Source organism: Zootermopsis nevadensis, unplaced genomic scaffold, assembly GCF_977971745.1.
Source record: "Zootermopsis nevadensis isolate Lab colony 2312 unplaced genomic scaffold, Znev_1.0 Znev_ptg000053l, whole genome shotgun sequence".
NCBI lineage: Eukaryota > Metazoa > Arthropoda > Insecta > Blattodea > Termopsidae > Zootermopsis > Zootermopsis nevadensis.
Genome location: NW_028259185.1, coordinates 441,586 through 463,874, shown reverse-complemented (window position 1 = coordinate 463,874; position 22,289 = coordinate 441,586). Strand labels below are relative to the sequence as shown.

At 37.9% G+C, this 22,289-nt stretch overlaps 2 protein-coding genes across 5 annotated transcripts in view; both read right to left on the bottom strand.

Annotated features, from left to right (window-relative positions):
• The window catches only part of LOC147871482 (NADPH:adrenodoxin oxidoreductase, mitochondrial-like), a 54,591-nt gene extending 43,792 nt beyond the window's left edge, over positions 1-10,799 (bottom strand). For 2 of the 3 annotated variants that reach the window (XM_087361143.1, XM_087361147.1), the window contains exons 1-2: positions 10,194-10,349; positions 6,602-6,653 (exon numbers count right to left, since the gene is read on the bottom strand). The gene's annotated coding sequence lies outside the window, so the exon portion shown is untranslated. Of the gene's footprint in view, positions 1-6,601; positions 6,654-10,193 lie in introns of all 3 variants that reach the window. The other variant, XM_087361152.1, reaches the window with a different exon arrangement.
• A 2,265-nt stretch (positions 10,800-13,064) lies between these two features.
• Positions 13,065-22,289, bottom strand: part of LOC147871481 (furin-like protease 2) — a 136,272-nt gene continuing 127,047 nt past the window's right edge. For both annotated transcript variants that reach the window (XM_087361157.1, XM_087361156.1), the window contains 4 exons: positions 17,672-17,844; positions 15,195-15,325; positions 13,735-13,880; positions 13,065-13,222 (listed from right to left, as the gene is read on the bottom strand). In XM_087361157.1, coding sequence (XP_087217283.1) covers positions 13,065-13,222; positions 13,735-13,880; positions 15,195-15,325; positions 17,672-17,844 — 608 coding nt within the window. The remainder of the gene's footprint in view (positions 13,223-13,734; positions 13,881-15,194; positions 15,326-17,671; positions 17,845-22,289) is intronic.

The following is a 22,289-nucleotide window of genomic DNA, read 5'->3' as shown; positions in this document are numbered from 1 at the left end:
GAGGTTTTATGAAGGATTCAGAGGTTTTAGTACCGACTCCACAGCCCTATTCCAGACTGTGTATTTCTCCACTGAAAACTTTGGCATTTTATTTCAAGCCATACAGAAAGATCATGCCTCATCAAAAGTATAGTGACAAACATTTCTCAGTATTTGTTACTTTCTTCCAAATTTAAGAAAGTTTTTTTAAGGCCACCACACCTTTCATCATCTGCAACATCATCCCTTTTGCCTTGAAATAATTCAACCCACACAAAAGCCAGTATTCTCACAACTGCTTTTAATAAATTTGCTGTTAACACTTTGTAAAATTGAAACATATTTATTTCAAGTTCGACAAAATTTTAGAACTGATGCTATTCGAACAATCATTAGAGGCATAGCCTAACAGCACAAAGGAGGTGGTGACATGAACCCCACAAATATTAGACGTGACTCTTAGAAACTTACTAAATTACGCTCAAATATAAAATTCTAATAAGAGGCAACACAGAATTCAAAACTGATTTTTCTAGTATCAAAATTAACTATTTATTAGAAATGAAATTACATGAAGCTGAAGACAATAATGAAAATGCAGAGTATAAGTACAGATGAGCATACAGACATGACAGCAGATGCGAGCATTTAGTGAATACAAAGATACATTCCCTAATTTCCAGAATATTGTGAGCTCAACAAATCTCAGTCTTTTAAGATGTTCTGATATACTATAAAACATCAACTAAAGTGTTTATGTCAATCAGGCATTTACCTCAGTGCTTATACTTTGAACAACTGAATCTGCACAATGGAATTAATGAGTACAACTTGTAATATTATGAAGAGATTCCACTAGACACTTATTACACTTAAAATTGTCAAAATTTCCTTTTAAAGGAAAATTCATAGTGCCTATAAAACCAAAAACTTAGACATTTTAGTATTATGACAGAACAATCAAATAGTTCTGCCACATGTTAACAATTTATTGTCCCTGTTAGAATCCCAAGAACTGTTTGGCATATGACTGTTGAATCATACTTTCATGGACATGCATGCAAACACACATATACATTTTTTTAAGAAATTGGCAATACTAATGAGTTTGTACATGTTGGATCATGTGGCTATGTACATAACTGTGAAAACTCAGATTTCCTGCCATACAATATTAATTGAGAACTCCTCATCTCAAGTGCCTCTGTTAAATGGGAGGGTATGTTATGCCTTAAAAACAAAGTTATAATCCTTTAAATATAAAAAGGAAGATACTAAACATATACATAATTAATTTACTTCAAAGCTCATCAATGACCAAAAACAAATGATAATTCACTAAAAAATCCAACTAATAACCTCAGATTATCTTCTGTGCATACACTTCTGTTTTGGACTAAAATCAGAACTGCAAAAACTTTTATTTCAACAAAGATTAATGCAAAAATTAATAGTTTAACATTTCTTTTACCTTCGTTTGATATGTAATTCCATTACATAGTTTTCTAGCAGAGAAAATAAAAATGGTAAATATTTACAAACAAAATCTAGAATAGTTGGTAAATGCAATAAACAAAACTATAAACTTGTGTTTGGCAGAAAATTTGTTATAATTGGTCATAATTGTTTTTCTTACCCTCCCTCATTAAACACAATTAATAATCATTCTACAATAAAAAGTAAATAAAGTAAAACTATCCCACTACACACCATACACGTGCTTGAGGGGAGAGTAAATAAACCTCATACTCATTCTTTCTCAACATCAGCACTAGATGTGGTGAATGGTCAGCATCACAGCCCAGCCGAGCTTTACCCCTAGGAAACGACCATGATACCCACTGAATAAAAGGCTGAGTGGGCCCCAGAGCCAGTCTGGACATAGAGACTAGAAAAAAACCCTGTGCCCCAGTCAGAGATCAAACCCTGATCATCCAGTCTGTAGCTACTCACTATTCTGACTGAGCTACCCTGCCACCCAATCATTCTACAATCCTTAATTTAAGCCACCTAATGTCAGCTGCTGTTCTTATATGGTGTTATAATAAAAGCATTGGCTTTATTACATTACAAATCATTTTACATAAAGTGGTAATAATTTTGGCTGGTATATTACATGTTATCTTATCTTCTTATAAACCTGTGAACCATAGTTCTATGAGTCCTTTTCATCAGTAAGGAGAAAAATAATTAAAAGAATGAGATCAAAACCTTACAGTAATGAATCAGGATCACAGATTTATGAACTCAGTGTCCCTCTGTGTGTACTAATATAAGTGACTGGCAAGAAGGTTAATAAAAACCAATTTCAATACAATTTAGGCACACACATGAGAAGAATAAAAATGAGACTGCAACCAAAAATACCAATACTGTATTTTAATTTGACCAATCCTAGCCCTTATTTTCCATCTAAAAGCATTTGACCTATAATAATATATCACATCACAGAGAAATAGTTTTACTGATACATCAATTGCTTAAACATTACAAGATTATCACATGTGTACTATCTCTGCATTCCAGGATAACATTGTGATATCTTGTTCAAACACATGTCAACCTTATGCACCCCACGGTACCGCATTCCATCCAGTTCCCTAAACAAGTCACATTAACAGAATATCACACCTAAAACATTACTTGTGATACATGTGAAACAGGGTGACAAATATTAAAAAGATTTTTATTTATTATTAGTGTTCTGTCTGACGACAGGTCCATATGAACAGGATCCTTCCATCCTTTTCTCGGACTGGGCCCTGTTCATATACGTTCTTGGCAGATGACCCAGAAGTGTTTTGCCATTGCCTTCTTCTGTGTGTGTGAATGGAGTAATTGTTGGGATGCCACGGAGAAACCGGGGGAGCCCCCGGAGGAAAACTCCGTGATGCCTAGACCAACATAAGTTATAAATCTGAGCACCACCGGGAATTGAAACCGGGACCCTAGGTTTACAAGGCTAGCGTTCTGACCGGTAGTCCACATTGGCGGATCTTGCTGCACACAAAATGTTGGAGTTAAAAAAAATATTATGCACCTATACCAAATGGTAGATGGTTCATCAATTAATAGGTAAGAATCTGGATAGAAACGGCCATCACCCTTCTTAAGTTTCTGCCCCATTACTTTTCTCAGGAGAATACAGAAATGCACAGAAAACATCAGTTAGAGCAGCTAGTCTCTAGGCTGTTTTTTCATGACCGGATTACGACACCAATCGTATCTACGGATGTTGAATTCTGTTTTTTAGGGCTGATCCATGTTTCAGTGTGTGATATATTACAGGTTCTAAGGTGAGCTGTTCGTGACGAGTTATTTGGAGTAATATTATAAGAAATTTGAGTGAATACATAGCGTTTAAGTGAGGTTATGTAGCGGACTTTAGTGAATAGGCGGAGACTGAGTCGGTATTCAGAAGGCGGTGATCAGTGCTGCCAACTGGCAGATTTCGCTTTGTGGACCTGTGGTACAGTACTTGGTTCCTCACAATATTCTTCTTCGGAAACTTAGTAACTTGGGACTATCCCCTAGCTATGTTGATTGGTTCCATAGTTATCTTTCTGACAGACAATCCCTTGTTCGTATTTCTGGAACTCTTTCGTTTCCATATCGTGTTAAGTGTGGAGTGCCTCATGGTTCCACCCTAGGCCCCTTTCCTGTTAATATATTTATCAATGATATTTGCGACTCCATACATAATTCTCACTGCTTTTTACTTGCTGATGACTTATTAAAGATATTTCGTAGTATAAGTGATGTTGATGACTGCAAACTGTTACAGCAAGACATCTGGTCCATACAAAACTGGTGTCTTGTTAATGTATGCAACTTAAATTTAAGTAAAACGACTGTTATATCATGCACCCGAAAGACAAACAGTATTTACTTTAATTACAAATTGTGTAACAACCTGGTGGCACACTTCCAGTATGTTAAAGATCTTGGCATTCTACTGGACTGTAAACATTTTAACAGCTTATCAACTATATATTCTCACAAAGCTTCAAAATGCTTTGTTTAATTCGGTACATTGCTTCCTTCTCCACCCTTGATAGCCTTTTGGTTTTGTACAGTACTTTAGTTCGTTCTAAAATTGAGTATGCGTCTGTTGCTTGGAACTCTATTACTAATACTAACTCCTTTCAGTTGGAAAGGATACAAAGAAAATTTGTAGCTTTATGTTATAGTAGATTTTTATTGGCATTTGTGCATATAATTATGACGATATTTTAGTCAGATTAGAATACATATCGTTGCATTTAAGAAGGAGGCTTCTGGATGCACTTTTCCTTGTTAATGTCCTTAAAGGCAAAATTAGTTGCTTGTCAGTTTTTGATACAGTTAGTCTCTGCATACCCACTAGGTCTATCAGAGACTACTCTACCTTTAAGGCACAACGTAATTTTAAAGCCAGATGTGTTTCTGCTGCCAATGCAGTCTGTAGGAGCATCAACATCATTAACGAAGATCATATTAAGCTTATTGATGTCAGTTATCGTTTTAAACAATAATCATTGTTCTTTTTTATTGTTTAATTAGTATATCTTATTATTATGACTTTTTCCACATCCTAATTGTCTTCTGACTGTGGTATGGATCCATGGAATATAAATATATTATTATTATTATTATTATGTATGTTGTCTATGTTTTGTTTAAAACTGACGTGATTTTAATTTAATTATTATTTTACTTAGGCACATTATTTAGCTAATTTACTTGTTAATTATTTTGCAATAAATTAATGAATTATTATCATTATTAATATTGTACATTTTAGTTCACTGTTTGTTTGTTTTTGTATTGTTGTTAGTGCTTGACTGTTAATGGCCTTTTTGGCTGTTGTCAAGCACTTAAATAAATGAAATGAATTTCAACACATAAGAATTTTGTATACAATAAGCTAGAAGTGTATGTGGCGTTTCTTAAACACCTGGACAAGTTATGGCACTAGTGATGGAAGACAGCACCAGATATTTCATGCACAGTTTTATAAATGAGAATACTCAAACTTGCATTAAGAAATTCAGTGTGGACAAAATATCTGAACGCAAATCTTTACAGTGAAAAGAAATACATTTCTCATTATTTATGAATAAATAAACTACATTTATGTCAAATTGTACCTTAATTCACAAAACCTTGATTGCTGTGTAAACCTCAAATCCTACTTAATTAAGTAACCTGAAACAATAAATTCTGTGAACAGATAAACCAATTCTATAAGTAAAATCTTAAGGGCAAAGGCTGAGAGATAGTGAGAAAACATTGAGTGCCAAAATATTAAAGTAAACCTGCTCAGTAAGCACCTTTCTGGGAAGTTAATACATTTATTAGTGCAGGTACTCACATTAGATATGTGTCCTTCATGCCAATTTTCTTATATAGTTCACAGCCCAACTCATAGCTGCATCATAACAATGCAAGGAACGTCAATATTAAAATCTCATTTATACTAAATGTGTCTGAATACTACACTGAAGAAATCTCAGTCCAGACAACAGCTATACTCGTACGGATCGTTCCTGGTTTTCCTCAGTCAATGAAAATATTGGATATTGTCCTAAGTGATGTAAAATCTTCTTCCTTGTACACCATTTACAGTGCATCATTCACTGATCGTCTTATCACAAGAAGCCACATAATCCCGAGTTACTGATATTGTTGTAAATAAACCATAACGCTGAATGGGGCAAACCAACAGATTAAGCAATGTAACACAAAATAACATTACTGGGTAAAAACTCAGGGCACTCTGAAATAAATAGCCCACTCTTCTCTGTCATTCCGGCGCATGACACACAACTATATGAACGTTGTGATTTCAGTCACTATATTCACAAACTGAAACTAAGAGAAGATAAATATGATTTGAGACTGCTGTAACCATAAATATTGCAACTGTGTTTGTTGAGGTAACTGTAAGTAGTGATACAGGCAGTTGAAATTAACGGAGAATGAAAAATATTAAGAACTGATGGTTTTAACAAAACTAATAAAAAGCCAAAGAAATTTTTAAGATAACTACTGGAACTGAAACAGCCAAGATGTCCTTGGAAGGACATCTGACACAGGAAGAGACTGGAATGACATTTCATATTTGTAAATGTGAGATTCCAGACTGCAGTACACTTTTATGCAACACCTTGAAGGTGCATTAGTTTCAAATGATGTACAGAAAATAGAGGGACTTTCACTATGATAAATTTGAGGGGGTCTCAGCATTTTGAGGACGAAGCCAATCTTTTTGGAGAAAATGCTGTGCAAACTTGTAGGGAGATACAAGCTTCTAAGAAGCATTTACTCCATCAACACAGCTTATGATATAGGCAGTATGTAACTCTCAAATGTAAGCATTTACTTGCACATTTACATGATGTGACAATCTAGAATATCAATACCGAGTTCCACTGACTGGTCACATATGAAATTGTAGAAATGTTGGTTAACGGATGATGTAAGTATAGTATGCAACTGTAATCTTGAGACTTGCAAGGAATGCAGGAAGTCTGAAGCATTAAAGGCAGACGCTATCTTTTCTCCTTCCTCCTTCACCCCACTAGTCTCAACATTAGTCTTACACTGTAGATTGCTTCTAAAATTAAATAAGATATCTCACCTGGTCTTTGAATGGTGCAGCAAGAGGTTCACATTAAGTGGGTCACTTGATTCTGTTCACAAAAAGAAAAAAACAGCAGTCAGTTCCTTGCAGTTGTTTGCTCAAAAAACACTTCACACTTCTTATGGAGTGTTCACACTATAATGACAACTCAAGTTTCAAGCAACTGTTCTTGCAATCTGCATTTCACATTCAACAGAAATATCCAGTCCATTCCGGTTGACTTAGATGCCACCTGCTGTTAAGTCCTGTAACTAATCTTTTTCAACTCACTGCTAGTCACACCTTGACCTCAGTTGACAGTTGCTTGTTTACCTGTGGACATTTCACCTGCTTCAGTAGGAATAGTCTATCTGGAATATAATTTAATGATGAACACAGCAACCAGAGTTGGTTCAGTAAGACTACCAGGAAATTTCAAGTCCGGTGTGACCTGTTTTGGTTGCGTTTCAATTGCATCCCTAAATACTAAACACCAAACACAAGTGACTTTCAAGTAAGAAAATGGAGCACAAGAATAAAGCAAAATATACATGGCAATTTAGCTCTTCCCTGGTCCTTTATTTACTCAATTAGTTGTTCACTGTAGTTTGAGACAATACTTAGTAAGACTTTGGGTAAACTGCTTGACTTCTTCCCGGCTGCATTTGAACTGCACGCTCTCCCAGTGAGATAGGGTTTTCAGAATGACAATGAGTGTGACCGTCCACATGGCTGGTTAGTATATCTGTTATGGGCACTGTCAAATTATTATTGCAATAATTAAAATGATTAAGGTAGAAAACGAGTCAGGACACCAGGAAATAGCCCATTATCGCAGTATATCACTGCAGCTAACACAGAACTAGAACATCGGTACACCGCTGATAATAACACAGTGGGCCAACGGAACAACTGTATACAAACAGACATGAAAAATAATTTATGATAATAATAAATGGTCATCTGATAAGAATCCATGTTTAACTCTCCATGTAAAGCTGGTCCCAAGTTTTCTTTAGGATTGATAAAGTAGAAACATCAGAGCTACATTACACATGGCAATAATAGATTTTATACAACACACAGGCCATTCTATATTTTAAATTATTGATTTTAATTGCGTAATGTTTTGATTTTAATATTGAAACATTCTGCATTACTATTATTGTGAGGGAAGAAACTGCCTGTCTGGAAATGCATCTGATAGAAACCTGATATTACAGCCCACAAATAATGCGAAGCAACACACAATATTAATCTAGTGTCTGAGTGAACCAAATATCTCTGAGATAAGTGTGTCCCAGTGTCATTTTGTCCACCATAAATCCCACATGGACTGCCTTGGGTTTCAACCCAGGCTCCCACATTGAGAATTCAATTACTAACCACGAGCTCTGGCATGAACCAAGCAGCTGTGAATTTTGTCTTAGGTCAGTTGATGAATACAGCCTGCCATGATGGAATTATGCTTTTGGGAATAAATTGAGAATTCAATAAAAAAAATTTCAGATGATCTGCCACATCAGGTGGTTAAACGAAACTGATGTCTCAGGGACCATCTCTGTTCCCATCATGAGTATTCTGATGTAACCAGATTATCTGGTTTGTGGTTGTCTCTCATATATACACCTGCCCGGCCAGTGCTCATGGTTGGACCCTGGCCAATCACAGCTGGTGGGCAGAGTCAGAAGTTTGTGCTTTTTGGTCCTGCTCTCCATTGGTGTTAAGCCCCAATTTTTTGTCAGTTTGTCCAACACACACTCTGCCGCATTTACAGGGAAAACAGTATATTCCAGGGACCCTCAAGGTTGCAAATATAAACTAAATGTATCTTCAATCTTAATCTGTTCTGTGTAATATACAGTCCGCAAACCAGGAGAAAATCCCTGCTAGGAATTCGTTAAACGCGCATGCGCAAGATTTCGTGGCGAGTGACAACCCATCCTAAAAGCATTCGTTCCACAACCACTGAACGAACAACAGACGACAGGCTTTCATGTGTTCTAATGGGTACAGCTTTAAGATTACCTCACAGTGGCACAGTGATTTAATCTAGAATATTATCGCAACACCGCAGAACATATTAGAGGTGCGCTCACTACACTCTACTCTTAACTGCTTGATGTTTTCAGTCTGTGTGTAGTAGCCTTAAACTCTGATGTATCGCACTTCCCACCAATAGCAGCCCTCTAGTCCAGCAGGCAGTAAACATTCCCCCCGCACCGCACCAGAAACGACATCCCCCCCGCAGGGCTTTTCTCCTGGTCTGTGGACAGTAGTTATCACATATCACATTATTTTGATCACTGATGTATATTACCGTGGCAGACAAGCAAAATTACACTAGCTAACACATAATCCTTTCCTTAATACTTCTTGGTAAAGCCTGAGAATGGTTAAATATGGTCGAAGCCTGCAGCCATTTATATAATAAGTAACTTGTTACTTTCTTGTATTTTATCAAACATAAGTAATAAAATATATAACTGACTGTGTGGGGAAAAATAATAAGCACCATTCCCCAACATTATAATTTGCAATGCATATATCAGATCCAAGCTTAAAAACTAATGTAGGATTGTGCATGGGTGCTGCTAGTGGATTTTATCCAGAGAAGGTGACAAAATGAGAAAATCTGCAATACATATAATACAAGTCACATTAATATGTACTGAAATGTCCTTACTCAAGTGTTTATAAGACAAGAAAAATGTCATGTCTCTGAAAACATGACGATAAAATTTTATCTTCACTGTAAAACAAAGACTAAGCTCATGAAAATTAAACAACTCTCTGTGTTGTGTTTAACTCTGAATGTTCAATACAGTCTATCTCAGAGTTCATCATCCGACCTCACTCACCCGTGTAATTCACAATATGAACATAGATGTGTCAACATATAATTCCAGGTCCACACAGCAATGAGTATGAAAATGTGTTTCTTGTGGTTTGCTGTGCCATGTAGTCTAGTAGAAGTTTACACACATTTCATCCATCATCATCTCCCTCATGACGGAGGTAGCAAACACCTCTGAAACGTCTGTAATGTTCTACCACATGATGGCATTACAACCCACAGGACAGCTACCTTCTTAAAAGGTATGTTTAAACATTTTCAACATGTTAAGTGGATCCCATGTCACGGCCAATATCCTGCGGAATGAGAGGACGTCCAGATATAGAATAGCTACAGATATATTGGACGGCAGGTGGGGTGCTACAAGCGCCTCACTGGAAAAGTTCTAATATGTTAAAAAATGTTAGACATGTCTAATTTCTTTAGCAGCTGAGCAAATTCTCAGTTTCTACAAAAGACTGTACTTACAAGGTGTTAACAACCCATTATGTTATTGATATCACTGTCTGCAATTCACAGTCACGAAAATTATTATATGCATGAACCAAATGTGAATGTTGAATCTTACCTTGTGCACCATACCAGAGTTACAGTGCACAAATATCAGCCAATCAGAACACCAACATTTACCTTATTATGTAACTTTTAAACAACATGGCCCTCAGGTTCAGCACCGTTTCTAAAAGTAATAGAACGTCCAGAGATAGACCTTATTCTCATCCAACACATAATATTGCAAATTTTTGTACTGACCTTGAAAGTGCCACCAGTCTTGTGAGGCTGAGTGCCTGGTAACTGAGGGCGAGCATCCACACCAAAATGGTCTTCATCATCATCGACAATGCTGTCATCGAGAAGCAGGAAGTATGGCAGAAGTACCCCGGTGTCCTGTAGTATAAATTAGAAGCATTAATGGTATGGAACAGAGAGCTTAGTGCAGAATGAAGCTTGACACAAAAACCCCTGGGTTCAAAAGACCCTTCAATTTTCAAGAGAGTATGTACAAGGATCATGAAATAAAGTCTTCTGTGTAAATATAACTGTAGAGCTCTCTGTAAGTGTTTTGCTATGTCACATTTAGTGGACAGGACATTTCAAGTTGTCCGGTCATGGTCTTCTGAAATTCTGACCTCCCAGCAAGTTTTCCAGTGTCTTCCTAACACTGTAAGTGAATTTCTACTATGTAACTACTGCCAGTGCTTCCAGATTTATTGCACATGAGATGTTTCATTAGGAGAAGCCATTCCCAGAGGGGCACAGGGCCTGAGTAAAGCAGTCTATGTGGGTCCATTCTGTAAGATTGGTCACATTACACTACGCATGTTTTCTTGTCTCTATCCCACGATTACAATTAAACTACAGTGAAACCTCTATCCATCGTTCCCGGAACTATCGTTTTCCCGGATGCATCGTCCGTTTTGTTCGGTCCCGAATACATCCCATATAAAATAATGTTACATTTTCCCGCTTCTATCGTTCCTCGAACTATCGTTTTATCGCATCGATCGTTCAAAAACCTTAGTCCCGGCCCACAATTTTCCCGCAATGATCGTTTCTGAGAATTTAAAATGCTGGGTTTAGAGATAAATTAATACCGAAAGACGCATAATGTTTTTGGAATACACAGTAGCGGTAACCTGTTATGTCGCCCAACCAGCACATTCTTTTGGAATGAGGGTCAGCGGTGCAGGGGTGATAGTTGGAGTAAATGGCGGTGCTCATTGTCAGAAATTTTACGATTTTAATTAGGGTGCACTCATATTTCGTTCCAGCGATGCCAGATGGCATGTGCAGTGTGAATTTCTTCACAAATGCTTTTATTACAAGTACAAAGGAAAGGCTGGCGGCACTTTTCATTCTTCTGGTTTATCTCGTTTCCAGCGGTTCAGGGTCTTCTACGGCTACGTTTCGTCGTGTTCGGCAGTAATAGTATTTCCATTCTTCCTGTTATGTTCCAGTCTATACTTTTGTTGTTGTTCCCGTAAATATTTTGTTATTCCTCTTACTCCTGTTAATTATTTTGTTATTATTCCTGTACCATGTCTCGCCCACTAAAGCAAGTCAGAACTCTTCAAGAAAGATTAAAAATCATAGAAGAAGTGGAGAAGAATCCATTTGAAAAAAGAATCGACATTGCTAAACGCCTTGGATTAGCACCATCTACTTTAAATTCAATGATTGCAAAGAAGAAAGAAATCCGAAAACAAACTGACAAGTGCGGTAATTCATGCAAAAAAAGGAAATCCGGAAGAAAATCAACTTTCAGTGAGCTAGAAAGTGTCCTCTTCACTTGGTACCAGCAATCGCGGGCCTCAGGAATTCCTGTTGATGGCAACATCTTGCGGGAAAAAGCCAAGACGATAGCCGCAAGACTGAATATTGAAAATTTTGCAGCGTCGAATGGCTGGATTAGTAGGTTTAAAGAACGACATGGTATGGTCTACAAGAAGTTAGCCGGCGAAAGTGCTGCTGTGGATGTGGAAAGAACGGAGCTGTGGCTCGAGAGACTGCCAACACTGCTGGAGGGATATGAGCCGCGGGACATTTATAATGCGGATGAGACCGGACTTTTCTACAACGCCCTCCCGGATAGGACGCTGGCATTGAAAGGTGAATCTTGCCACGGGGGAAAACGTGCAAAACACCGAATTACTGTTCTTCTGTGTGTTAACAGTGACGGTAGTGACAAACGGGTTCCGATTGTAGTTGGAAAATCACGAAAACCGCGTTGTTTCAAAAACATGAAAAAACTTCCGGTGAAATATCACGCCAACAAAAAGGCTTGGATGACAACAGACATCTTTACGGCGTTTTTAAGTTCTCTGGAAGCCTCCATGGGCGCACAAGGCAGAAAGATTTTGCTGTTTGTTGATAATTGTGCCGCTCATCCGAAGGACACGACATTTCTACGAAATGTGAAAGTCGTGCAGTATCCAGCAAATTGCACGAGCGTCTTGCAACCGCTTGATTTGGGCATCATAAAATCTTTCAAGCAGTTGTATAGAAAGCGCCTTGTGCAAACAGCTGTATGTGCAATGGATGCTGGGAAGGATGTCAACATGAAAATTGACGTGCTACAAGCAATTCATTTCACAGTGGCAGCTTGGCGGCATGTCTCCCAACCAACTGTTCTGAATTGTTTTCACAAAGGTGGCTACGGGTGTGAACTTCGCGCAGAAGCAGACTCTAACGTCAGTGTGGATGAGCATGATGGCTTTCACGAAGACTGGAATAGATTTGGCGCCGTGAAAGACGTGGTTAAATTTGGTGACTACGCGGCAGTAGACAGCGAGCTTGCTACATGCGGAGTCGACACGATTGATGAGTTGTGTGACGATCGCGAAGGGGGTGGGAGCGGTGAGGAAGACGACGAATGCGAGCCCGAAGCTGTGCCGAGTTTTGCCGAAGCACACGCTGCATTGGCAAAACTGAAGTCGTTCTTTTATGCCCATAATATTAGCGAACGTGACGAGGAAAACATTTTGAACGTGGAAAGTACTCTGTTTGGTCTAAAACGTAAAGTTTCGACAAACCAGTTGTCCATTAAAGACTTTTTTGGTAAAAAGAAGTAACTTTGAAAGACAAACATTGTTTTTTTTTTAAATTTTTAATGCTTTCCCGCATCTATCGTTTTCCCGCATCTATCGTTTTTATTTCCCACCCCCGCCGAAAACGATGCATCGAGGTTTCACTGTACTGCATATCTCTCCATGTAAGACCTGGGTTTGCTTCTAGAGCTAGGGCTGCAATACCAGCTGCCAGAGGTGCTGATGCAGATGTTCCTTAAATACAAATGGTATTATGTCAGAACCTTCGATTTTCACGAAATCAGAGATTTCCTAAGTTACACGAACGACTATAACTGGAAAGTGCCTCATTCAGTTTTCATAAAGTTTAATTGTTAGGTCATCTTTTCTTCAAAGATAATCTTGTAGTTCCTCACATCATTACACAGCACAATAACTTTTTTCAGAATGTAATATATATGAGTGTAGAGAATTGTTGTGCTAAAGCATAATATGGACATATGTCATGCTAAATATTTATTCAGATAAAATAAGTTCCTTTTATGCATGCCTGACACACTAGTAATCCAAGCTTTTCTAATTATTTATTGCCCATAATTTTTTTTCTTTTCCCTGCTTTTAAGCACTAATTAATAGCACTGAGAAACTGATTTCATTACCCACTGTAATTTCTCCAACATAACTTCTCAAATATCATATTTCACCACCATTATGTGAATTATTCAATTTTTTCTGAATGTGGGACATGATGAGATTTCTTGCCATACCTGTGTGTTCAACAGTGCATATGTGATCTGGCCGCAGCTTGCCATCCATGTCCACAGTGGCCACACTTTTGTCATGTCCAGGGGTGCCAGAACTGTATGTGGTGGCGAGAGTTGAGGAACACTCCTCTAAGTACCATGGCTTGTATCTGCTCACATGACACATCAGGACGAATATAAACATTTATGTTGAAAAACAGTACTTGTTACGTTCAGACAATTGCTTGGAAAGACTAAAACTGAGAGCCAGATTCGTGAATGAAGCCTTGGACCTACAAGATAGTACGAAGTTTCTGTGATCGATTTCTCCTTATTAATTAATGATCTTCCTGGTCAGAATAACATTCTGGACATAATAAATCAAAAGACATCTATTTGTATCATACCAAAAGAGTTATTTTATATGCCAAATAAAAAAATAATAGCTTCAGTGAGTTAGTCTTATAAAAGTGGCAATATATGATGATGACCAAAGAATGTGTGTGCATATCCACAAACAAAGACTTGTTCCTTACCAACTGGAGTCTCTAACATTGAGTTCTGTTCATGGGCAGTCATAATATCCACAGCTGCACCATGATCAGACATCATGTTCACATTAAACCTTCCCTTGTGCTACCTGCTATGACACTGTCATTTAAATGGATAATCATGACAAACAGAGGGCCATTTAAAGAAGACTCAAAGAAGCTGCAGTCCAGCTTAAACATTAATATTTCTTCAACAAATATCAAAATATATGTCTCTACATAAAATGAATATGTTACCATATACAGTATTCAATGTACAGATGAGCCAAACAGGTATAAATATGCTTCATGTTTTTAAAGATATATAATTTCTGCAGAATCATAGTTAAAATTCACGCAGATAAAGTAATGATGTCTGTATGTGCAAGCATTATGCCACAAGGGAAATGAAGGTAGCATTCTACATACCGTGCATGCTCTGGATGCTATTTGGGGGAAGAGTCCCCAGTACCTGTTGAACAGGAAGCTGGGTGGGCCCCAGAGCTGGTCTAGACATGGCAGCAAAGAGAGACATCTCTACCGCTGTCAGGAATTGGACTCGTTATCCAGCCTATAGCCAGTCACTTTACTAACAGATACACTGGCTCCTTTGAAAACACTTGTATTTGAATGAGACACATTTTAGTTTAAAAGGTGGGATGATGCAGATATGCAAACACTATTATGTTCTACCCTTTCTGTGTACTTACTTGTTCTGAAGTAAGAAACTAGTATGATAGGAAATGGAAATCCTGTTTGATCTTCTTCAGTTACTTGCACAGTGGTAACTTTCATAATATAACATAAACTACTGAAATTTCTTTTGGGTGTTTGTGGTTTCTTTTCATGACTGCTCTCAATCAAATCTCACCCATTTTGTAAAACAATGCACAACAAAATGTTAATTATATTAGTATTTAAATGAAGTTATCCTCTCATACACATTACACTTACCCTCCCTGTGTGGCACTTGATATGGACAGTGTGAAGATGCTGTTGGTGTAACCATCACAGTTACAAGAGTCAGTGTGTCGCCCACCATTGCCAGATGCCCACACAAATATTGAGCCTTTCCCTTTCCGCCCCTGAAATACGAACATTATTGTTTTATTTTTACGTTCAAAAGCAATTATATTTTTTTAAAGATCTAAATACCTTTACATTTAGAAAAATCAAACTAAGTCTAACATAGTGGGTTACTGATATCTTTGACTTTCCAGTCCACTGAAGAAGATTGTCTTCTGGGATGTTACACAGTGTAGTCTGGCACAAGTTTCATGTGGTACAACATCAAAGAAGACAGTCATCTTCATATTCACCATGGTTGAGACATAAAATTCGCAATCCATCATTTCTGACATCAGTCATCCACTATTTAACTCTATTATTTCCATGTATGTAGTTGTTTCTTGTCTCCATCATTATGTTACCTCATGTCTCACGTGTTATATGTCACTTCATATTGCTCAGCAATATCAGTATACCAGATACACATCTATTGAGAGGTTTTGAAACCAGATCTCTGGTAATTTTATGTCTCATTTACTTTATTCTTGTATGTAACAAACTCAGAGCCCAAACGACAATACTAAGAGGCCAAGGGTAATCATCCCCACTTTCAAAATGAAACTGAACATTACTGCTGATTCCTAAGCTGAAGAATGAACAGTCAATATCAGATGCAAACAGGGAATACCAACTACATCAGCAAAAACAATTGTAGCTGATAAGTACAAATACAAACTGTATAGAAGTGTTGTAAAATGAGCAGTGCCTGGCAGAATTAAAGTTTAATAACCAGAAAGAATATCTTGTTAAAAATGAAAAACCTTGATTTGTAATCAGCAAGCTAAGTGAGATGAATGTAAATTCCAATTTCATACGGCAGAAAGGTAAGAGGATGTTAGACAATCCCAACGCTAGTCTTTATTGGTATTTATTTACCAAAAAGCAGAGTTTAGTCTTCACTTATGATTTCCCTGGAATAAATTATCATTACAATAAGGCAGTACGTTGCTATGTAAAGCAAAGTAAAGTTTGTCCCACTATATGCCATGTAGGCGTTTGGGGTGAGTGGAGGTATAGCTCCTCTCTTCCTTGACCTCGGCACTAGATGGGGGTGAGTGGTCAGCATCACGCCCCGGCCGGCTTTACTCCCGGGAAAGGACCCCAGTACCCATTGAAGAGGAGGCTGGGTGGGCCCCAGAGCCGGTCTGGACGCAGAGGCTAGAGGAAAAATCCTCTGCCCCCGTCGGGGATCGAACCCCGGTCGTCCAGCCCGTAGCTAGTCACTGTACTGACTGAGCTATCCTGGCTCATACATTGCTATGTATCAATTGTTTTCTTATTCTTCACACTTTTAAGGAACCAATTATGACATATCAAGCACAAATACCAACTATTTACGTCTTTAAAATACAGGTAAGATCCTAAAAATTAATACCAATTAATGATTTCTGAATCATCACTGTCACTTAACTGGTATTTTTATATCAACTCTTTGTACTGTTTCTATGAAAAATGGGCAGTGTATTTTTCTGCTGGTTTAATGTCTATTTCTGCAAACCACACTCATTTTCACCAGAAACACTTGCTTTAACGAGATGAAGGCAAGTGTATGGAATAAATTACATTATAACATGGTAGTATATTCCTCTGTGTCCACTGTTTCCTTATTCATCACACTTTTAAAGAACCAATTAATGACAGATATCAGATAAGCACACACTGTAACTAGTTTCCTCTTTAAAAATATGGATACCCTAAAAATGAATATAAATTTTAATTACAATAGGATTATTTTATTTACAGAAATGCTGATAGGAACTAGTTGTACCATAAGTACATCTTGGACATGAACATTTAAAAGCATACTTTCATAAATGAGCCACATTGTAAGGTGATCACATGATGAAGACCCTATTGTGGCTGTTATTGTCTGCACAGAAATTTTACTACTAATGGGCCCATTGTTTTGCCCCTAGATCATACATTTGTGAATATGAAACAGCAGCAAAATGATAGTGATGGGGAAAAACTGAAGAAAACTTGGAGAAAAACATGTCTCAGTGCCAAGTTGTACACCACCATGGACTGTCCTGAATGCAAACCCAGGCCTCATAGTAAGAAGCCAATGACTAACCACTTGAGCTATGGCACAGCCCATGAAGACCTTACATTCTAAGCTATACAAGAGAAAAGACATACAAGACACTGTAACTTCTAACAGACATTAATGTTTTTGTTTATGAAGGCAGACAAGTCTGTAGACCAATGAAAACATGTTTATATGCAAAAAAATGTAAGCCAAGTGCATTAGTTATTTTATTAAGCACAAATATGAAAAGCTTACAACACACCTCATAAGCTCACACAGTCTCTTCATGTTACATCTAACACAGTACTACTACTTATACAAAACAGAAACTTACACTCGTCACTCCATAGATAAATGCTCTGCGGGCTAGCGGACCTGGTCCATCAACAGTTTTGCCATCATCCTCTGGTCCCCAGGAAGCACTGTATATGTCAATATGTTCTGGGTTCAGACCAAGAGCTCGGGCTTCCACAGAGTCATTCACAGTTCCATCCAACATACGAACACCTGTAAAACGCATGAAAATTAATTTTAAAGGGTTCTGACGATGGTGTGTTACACTCAGGGTTAATAAATTCTTGGACTTTGTCCATCGTCTGGTATTCAAAAGAACACAACGTTTCGGAAACTGGATCTGTTTGCGTCCTAATGTGAAAAGGGAAGGAAACCTACTCAGTTGAGTCCGTTAGAAAGAGATAACAGCTGTCACTGGACCAGCGAATGTTAAAAGGAAGAAGGGGCTATTTTGTAATCAATCAATTCTTATTAGATTTCAGTCATTCATAGCGAATACTTTCTTCGTGACTCCACAGTCAAAGAAAGAACATGGAGGTTTCTTAAGCTATTTTAGACATTTGGTAGAACTCCTTGGACGAGTGATCATTCCGTCGCTAGGCCCTTACCTACACAGGACAACACAACATAGAAAGGCGTGGCGCGATTCAGAGGTAAGACACCACGCCTCACAACGCGCAGCCACTGTGGCCGGCATTTGTGTTGAGAAGGGCCTCAAATAATGGCACAAAATGCCTGTATTGTGTGCAGGAGTTATTCTCTATCTTCATCAATACAAGAGTCATAAGAAAAGTTTTTGCAACATATTTTGCACGCTTATTATTCATTCTCTGCACGATGTGCATGAAATGAATGCATATTTGCTAATGATGTCTGTCTGTTAGCATGATTAAACTCGAGAACCGATAACGGATTTGGTTAAAATTTCGTATGGACGTTAAGTCACTCGAGAATACCCTAAAATCGTGCTTATAATTTTTTACATACGGTAATACTAACATAGTGGACGAACAAACTTGTGAGGTGGGATCGACACTAGCGTCACACTCAGTAGAACCATATAATGATGAATGGTAATAGAGTTTTTTGGAAAAAATACAAAACTTTGGAATAGCTATTGTTTCTACAACATAAAATAACAAAATGGCGTCAGAAGAAAAAATGTACTTGACGAGGATTCGGTCTCGTGACCCCACGCGTACGAGTCCATTGCGCTGTCACAGTGTCAACACACCTTTTCTCTTTCGTGTCTTTCCTTAGTTTTTCCATGCAAATGGAATAGTATTTATCGTTTCCTTCCCCAACCTTTTCGATTCATTATTCACTACCCATACTATAATTCAAACTTATACAATTTCGGCAATCGACAGCGTCGTCGTTAAACAAACCGAGAATAAATAAATAAACAAATAAATATTGTAGTATCACATAGGAGCCAGTGTTTTGAATGTGTTATCTGTTCGGATCATTCAGCAAAGGACAGATATAAACAATAATGGATCGAGAGGAACACATATTTAAGCAGGCCGTTGATTACTGGAACAAAATAGGAATGCAACTAGTTGAATTATCGATCGATATGGATAATCTTACCATAAAACAATTCAATTCGATCCCAGTTGGATGCGGTGAAACTGTAATCGAATGTAATTGGATACAGTTGAATTAGATATAGTTCAGTATTTATAATAATATTATTTACTTATATCGGTACTTAAACAATGTCTGGCTGTATTCGTAACATGTCATTTAAAATGCAGGATTTTTTTGATTTATTAAATTACGCTTTCTCAAGTGCGCAGGGTACATAAATTTGAATGTTAGGATTGTTGTGAATGATGTATCGAAAAGGATGTGAAAGGAAGCGGTTGTGGTTATTTTCAGGTGTTACACCTGAATTTGCCTCCAGCTACTGAGGAAAAACCAACATAACTGGTATTGTAACCAAGACAGATAATCGAAAACGGTACATTCCGAAGACGAAACAGGAATGCTAATCACATGATCAATGTGTTCAGAAAAGAAGGAAATATGCTCTGGATAGTCTTCGCTCTAATGTAAGCATATTCCCGAAACCAGGCGACAATCATGGGATCTCGCTAAGTAAGATACTGTGCTTCATAGCAGGCACACGGCTACTGGTGAAATGGTCACAGTGCAAGAGTCGCTTCGGCAACCATTCCAGTCACATTTTCACATATTAGACCAGTAGAAATGCCTCAGTGTAATACTAGACGCAATATATATATATATATATATATATATATATATATATATATGTCACAGTAAGAGGGAGGGGACAGAAAGGATTAAAAGGGGAAGCAAGACTCCATATGCGATAGTTCTTGGCCTTTGTTTTTGCAATCTCCCGCTGAAACAAATAATTCTGATCTCAGCGTCCGAGCTATACAAACCCTCCTCACTAAGACTTGAACTCAGTGCAATTTTTCGAAGCTTTGCCCTTTCTAAAATATTTTTGGTACCCTCAAAGCATAAGCACGGTGAGTTTGAGACAAACGGGTGGATCCCTTCTCGATCTATACGTGAACATAATTGTATACATATCCACAATTTTAGTGAACTCTATTCAGATAAGAGAGTACGTGTTACCAACATTAACACTCAGCTCAGAATCTTGAACTACATTATTTTCCGTCTTTCACGAGAACGTTTATGTAACTCTTAAGAGTACAGGCATGCATTTCAAATTGCAGCGTCCCCATACTAATTCTTGATGATTGTTAATACAGCAACTTCGACACACTCACTCTTCCGAGTGTTCGGTCTTTTTGTTGGTTTTTTTCTTTTTATAAGTACATATTTCGGCCCAGTTTGGCCATCAACAGGTTCAATGGAAGTTCGTAATCACTGCACAGACACTATGGTGTTCCCTCTCATTTTCCCACTCTGTATAAAAATAGTAATAATATAACATTTAGAAGATAAAATACACGCTAAAAAATTATAAACTTTAAAACCAACAAATTTTTTTAAACTGCGGCAGAACTTGAAGAATCCTGCTTTAGTATTTCTGCATTTGTGGTGTGTTTCCTGCGGCACTTTTAACATCCAAGAACACAAATCGTCCTCATGTAGAATATTACATCCAATTCTTTTTTCCATTCGATTTGAAATTTGAATAGGTGCCACGTGAGAGTCTTATTTTCCAGCACAACGGTCCTTCATGAAAACCAAATTTTGTTGAAATGGAAAAGTATGATAGGCAACAATCGATGAGAATGCAATGTCGTTGAGATTGGAAATCCTTTTGAAACATTCGCATATCAAAATACATGAAATACTCTTCGCTGCAACCGACAGTCCGTCTGAAATCGATATCTGTTCACAGGCAAGCCAGAAAACCTTCCGTATTCTTTCCACTCTTAAACAGCGACCTTCAAAAAGCGAATACTTGAAATGCACGTGGTCAACTTCAGGTTTTTACGAAAACATCACAAGGAAAGATCGGAATGCGAGCAATAATTCACATTACACTAGCACAGTAGTTACTATTTTACAGTCCTTTAAGAGTAAGAGTAACAGGATTAGGTACTACTGTGGGTGCTTCTTATTGCTGTATCAACTGTATAGGTTATTAATTTCATATTATATGAGGCTCATTATATGGGATGAACACGAAGTAACTGGACAGGAAATAGTCAAGGCCTATTTCAAGGTACTGAGGATGCCAATCTTCCCTTTCCCCTCAAAGACACTTTCAGGACAGCCGGCGATTCGACAGAGGTTGAAATGTGGTACCGTCCGAAAAAAGTGGTTCGTCCCAGCTAAAGTTGCATTCCTCGGTTCCGTATCAGCATTATAGCTGTTTCAGATATTATTTAAAAATTATGAAAAAGAAAAGCTATATCAACATCGGTCCATAAAAGATTCGTTTAAGAATAAAACCATTCTTTTCCATTCCATCACGTGAAAATGATCTGCTCCGACTATCGCAGTTTTCCTCCGAAGGTACGACGAGCAGACAGCAACGTGGTTCTACGACCATACGCCTGGAGATGCAAATCAGTATTAGCAGAACCTACCAACGGAACCAATCATTATTTGATTGGTGATGGGGTACACAACGTCAAATTTTCAGTGTTAGCATTGAATAATAATTCAGTTTGTGAAAACGAATATGTTGTATACACTTACGATGTGGCATAAAACATGCATTTTGTTCATGGGCATGCGTACATATGGCAACAGCAGAGAGACCATGCATCTCCTCAGCAATGTTTTCCACAGCGGTACTTCAATTTAGGCGGTGTTTGTCAAAACTGGTCGTCGCCTACGAGAGACAGTAATATTTCAGTTTATTTCCGTAAACTGGGGATTGTCTATCCAAACACCAAATTTAGAGGAGGATATCCGAAACCAAACTGCACACGATCCTGTTTGAAAATTACAGCAGCAACTGAACGTGTATCACATGACCGTCTGCAGAGTCCTATACCGACAGCTGTTACACCTGTACCACTTGCAGTGTCCAGATCTCGGTCCGGCTAAATTTCCAGTAAATGGATGTTGCAGCGATGTCTGCTGAACGCTCTTTATCCACTGCTGCTTACAGATGCAGCTTTCGCCACGATGGACCAACGAATTTTCACAACCACCACTTGTGGGCAGAGGAAAATCCTAACGCTGTTATTAAATCT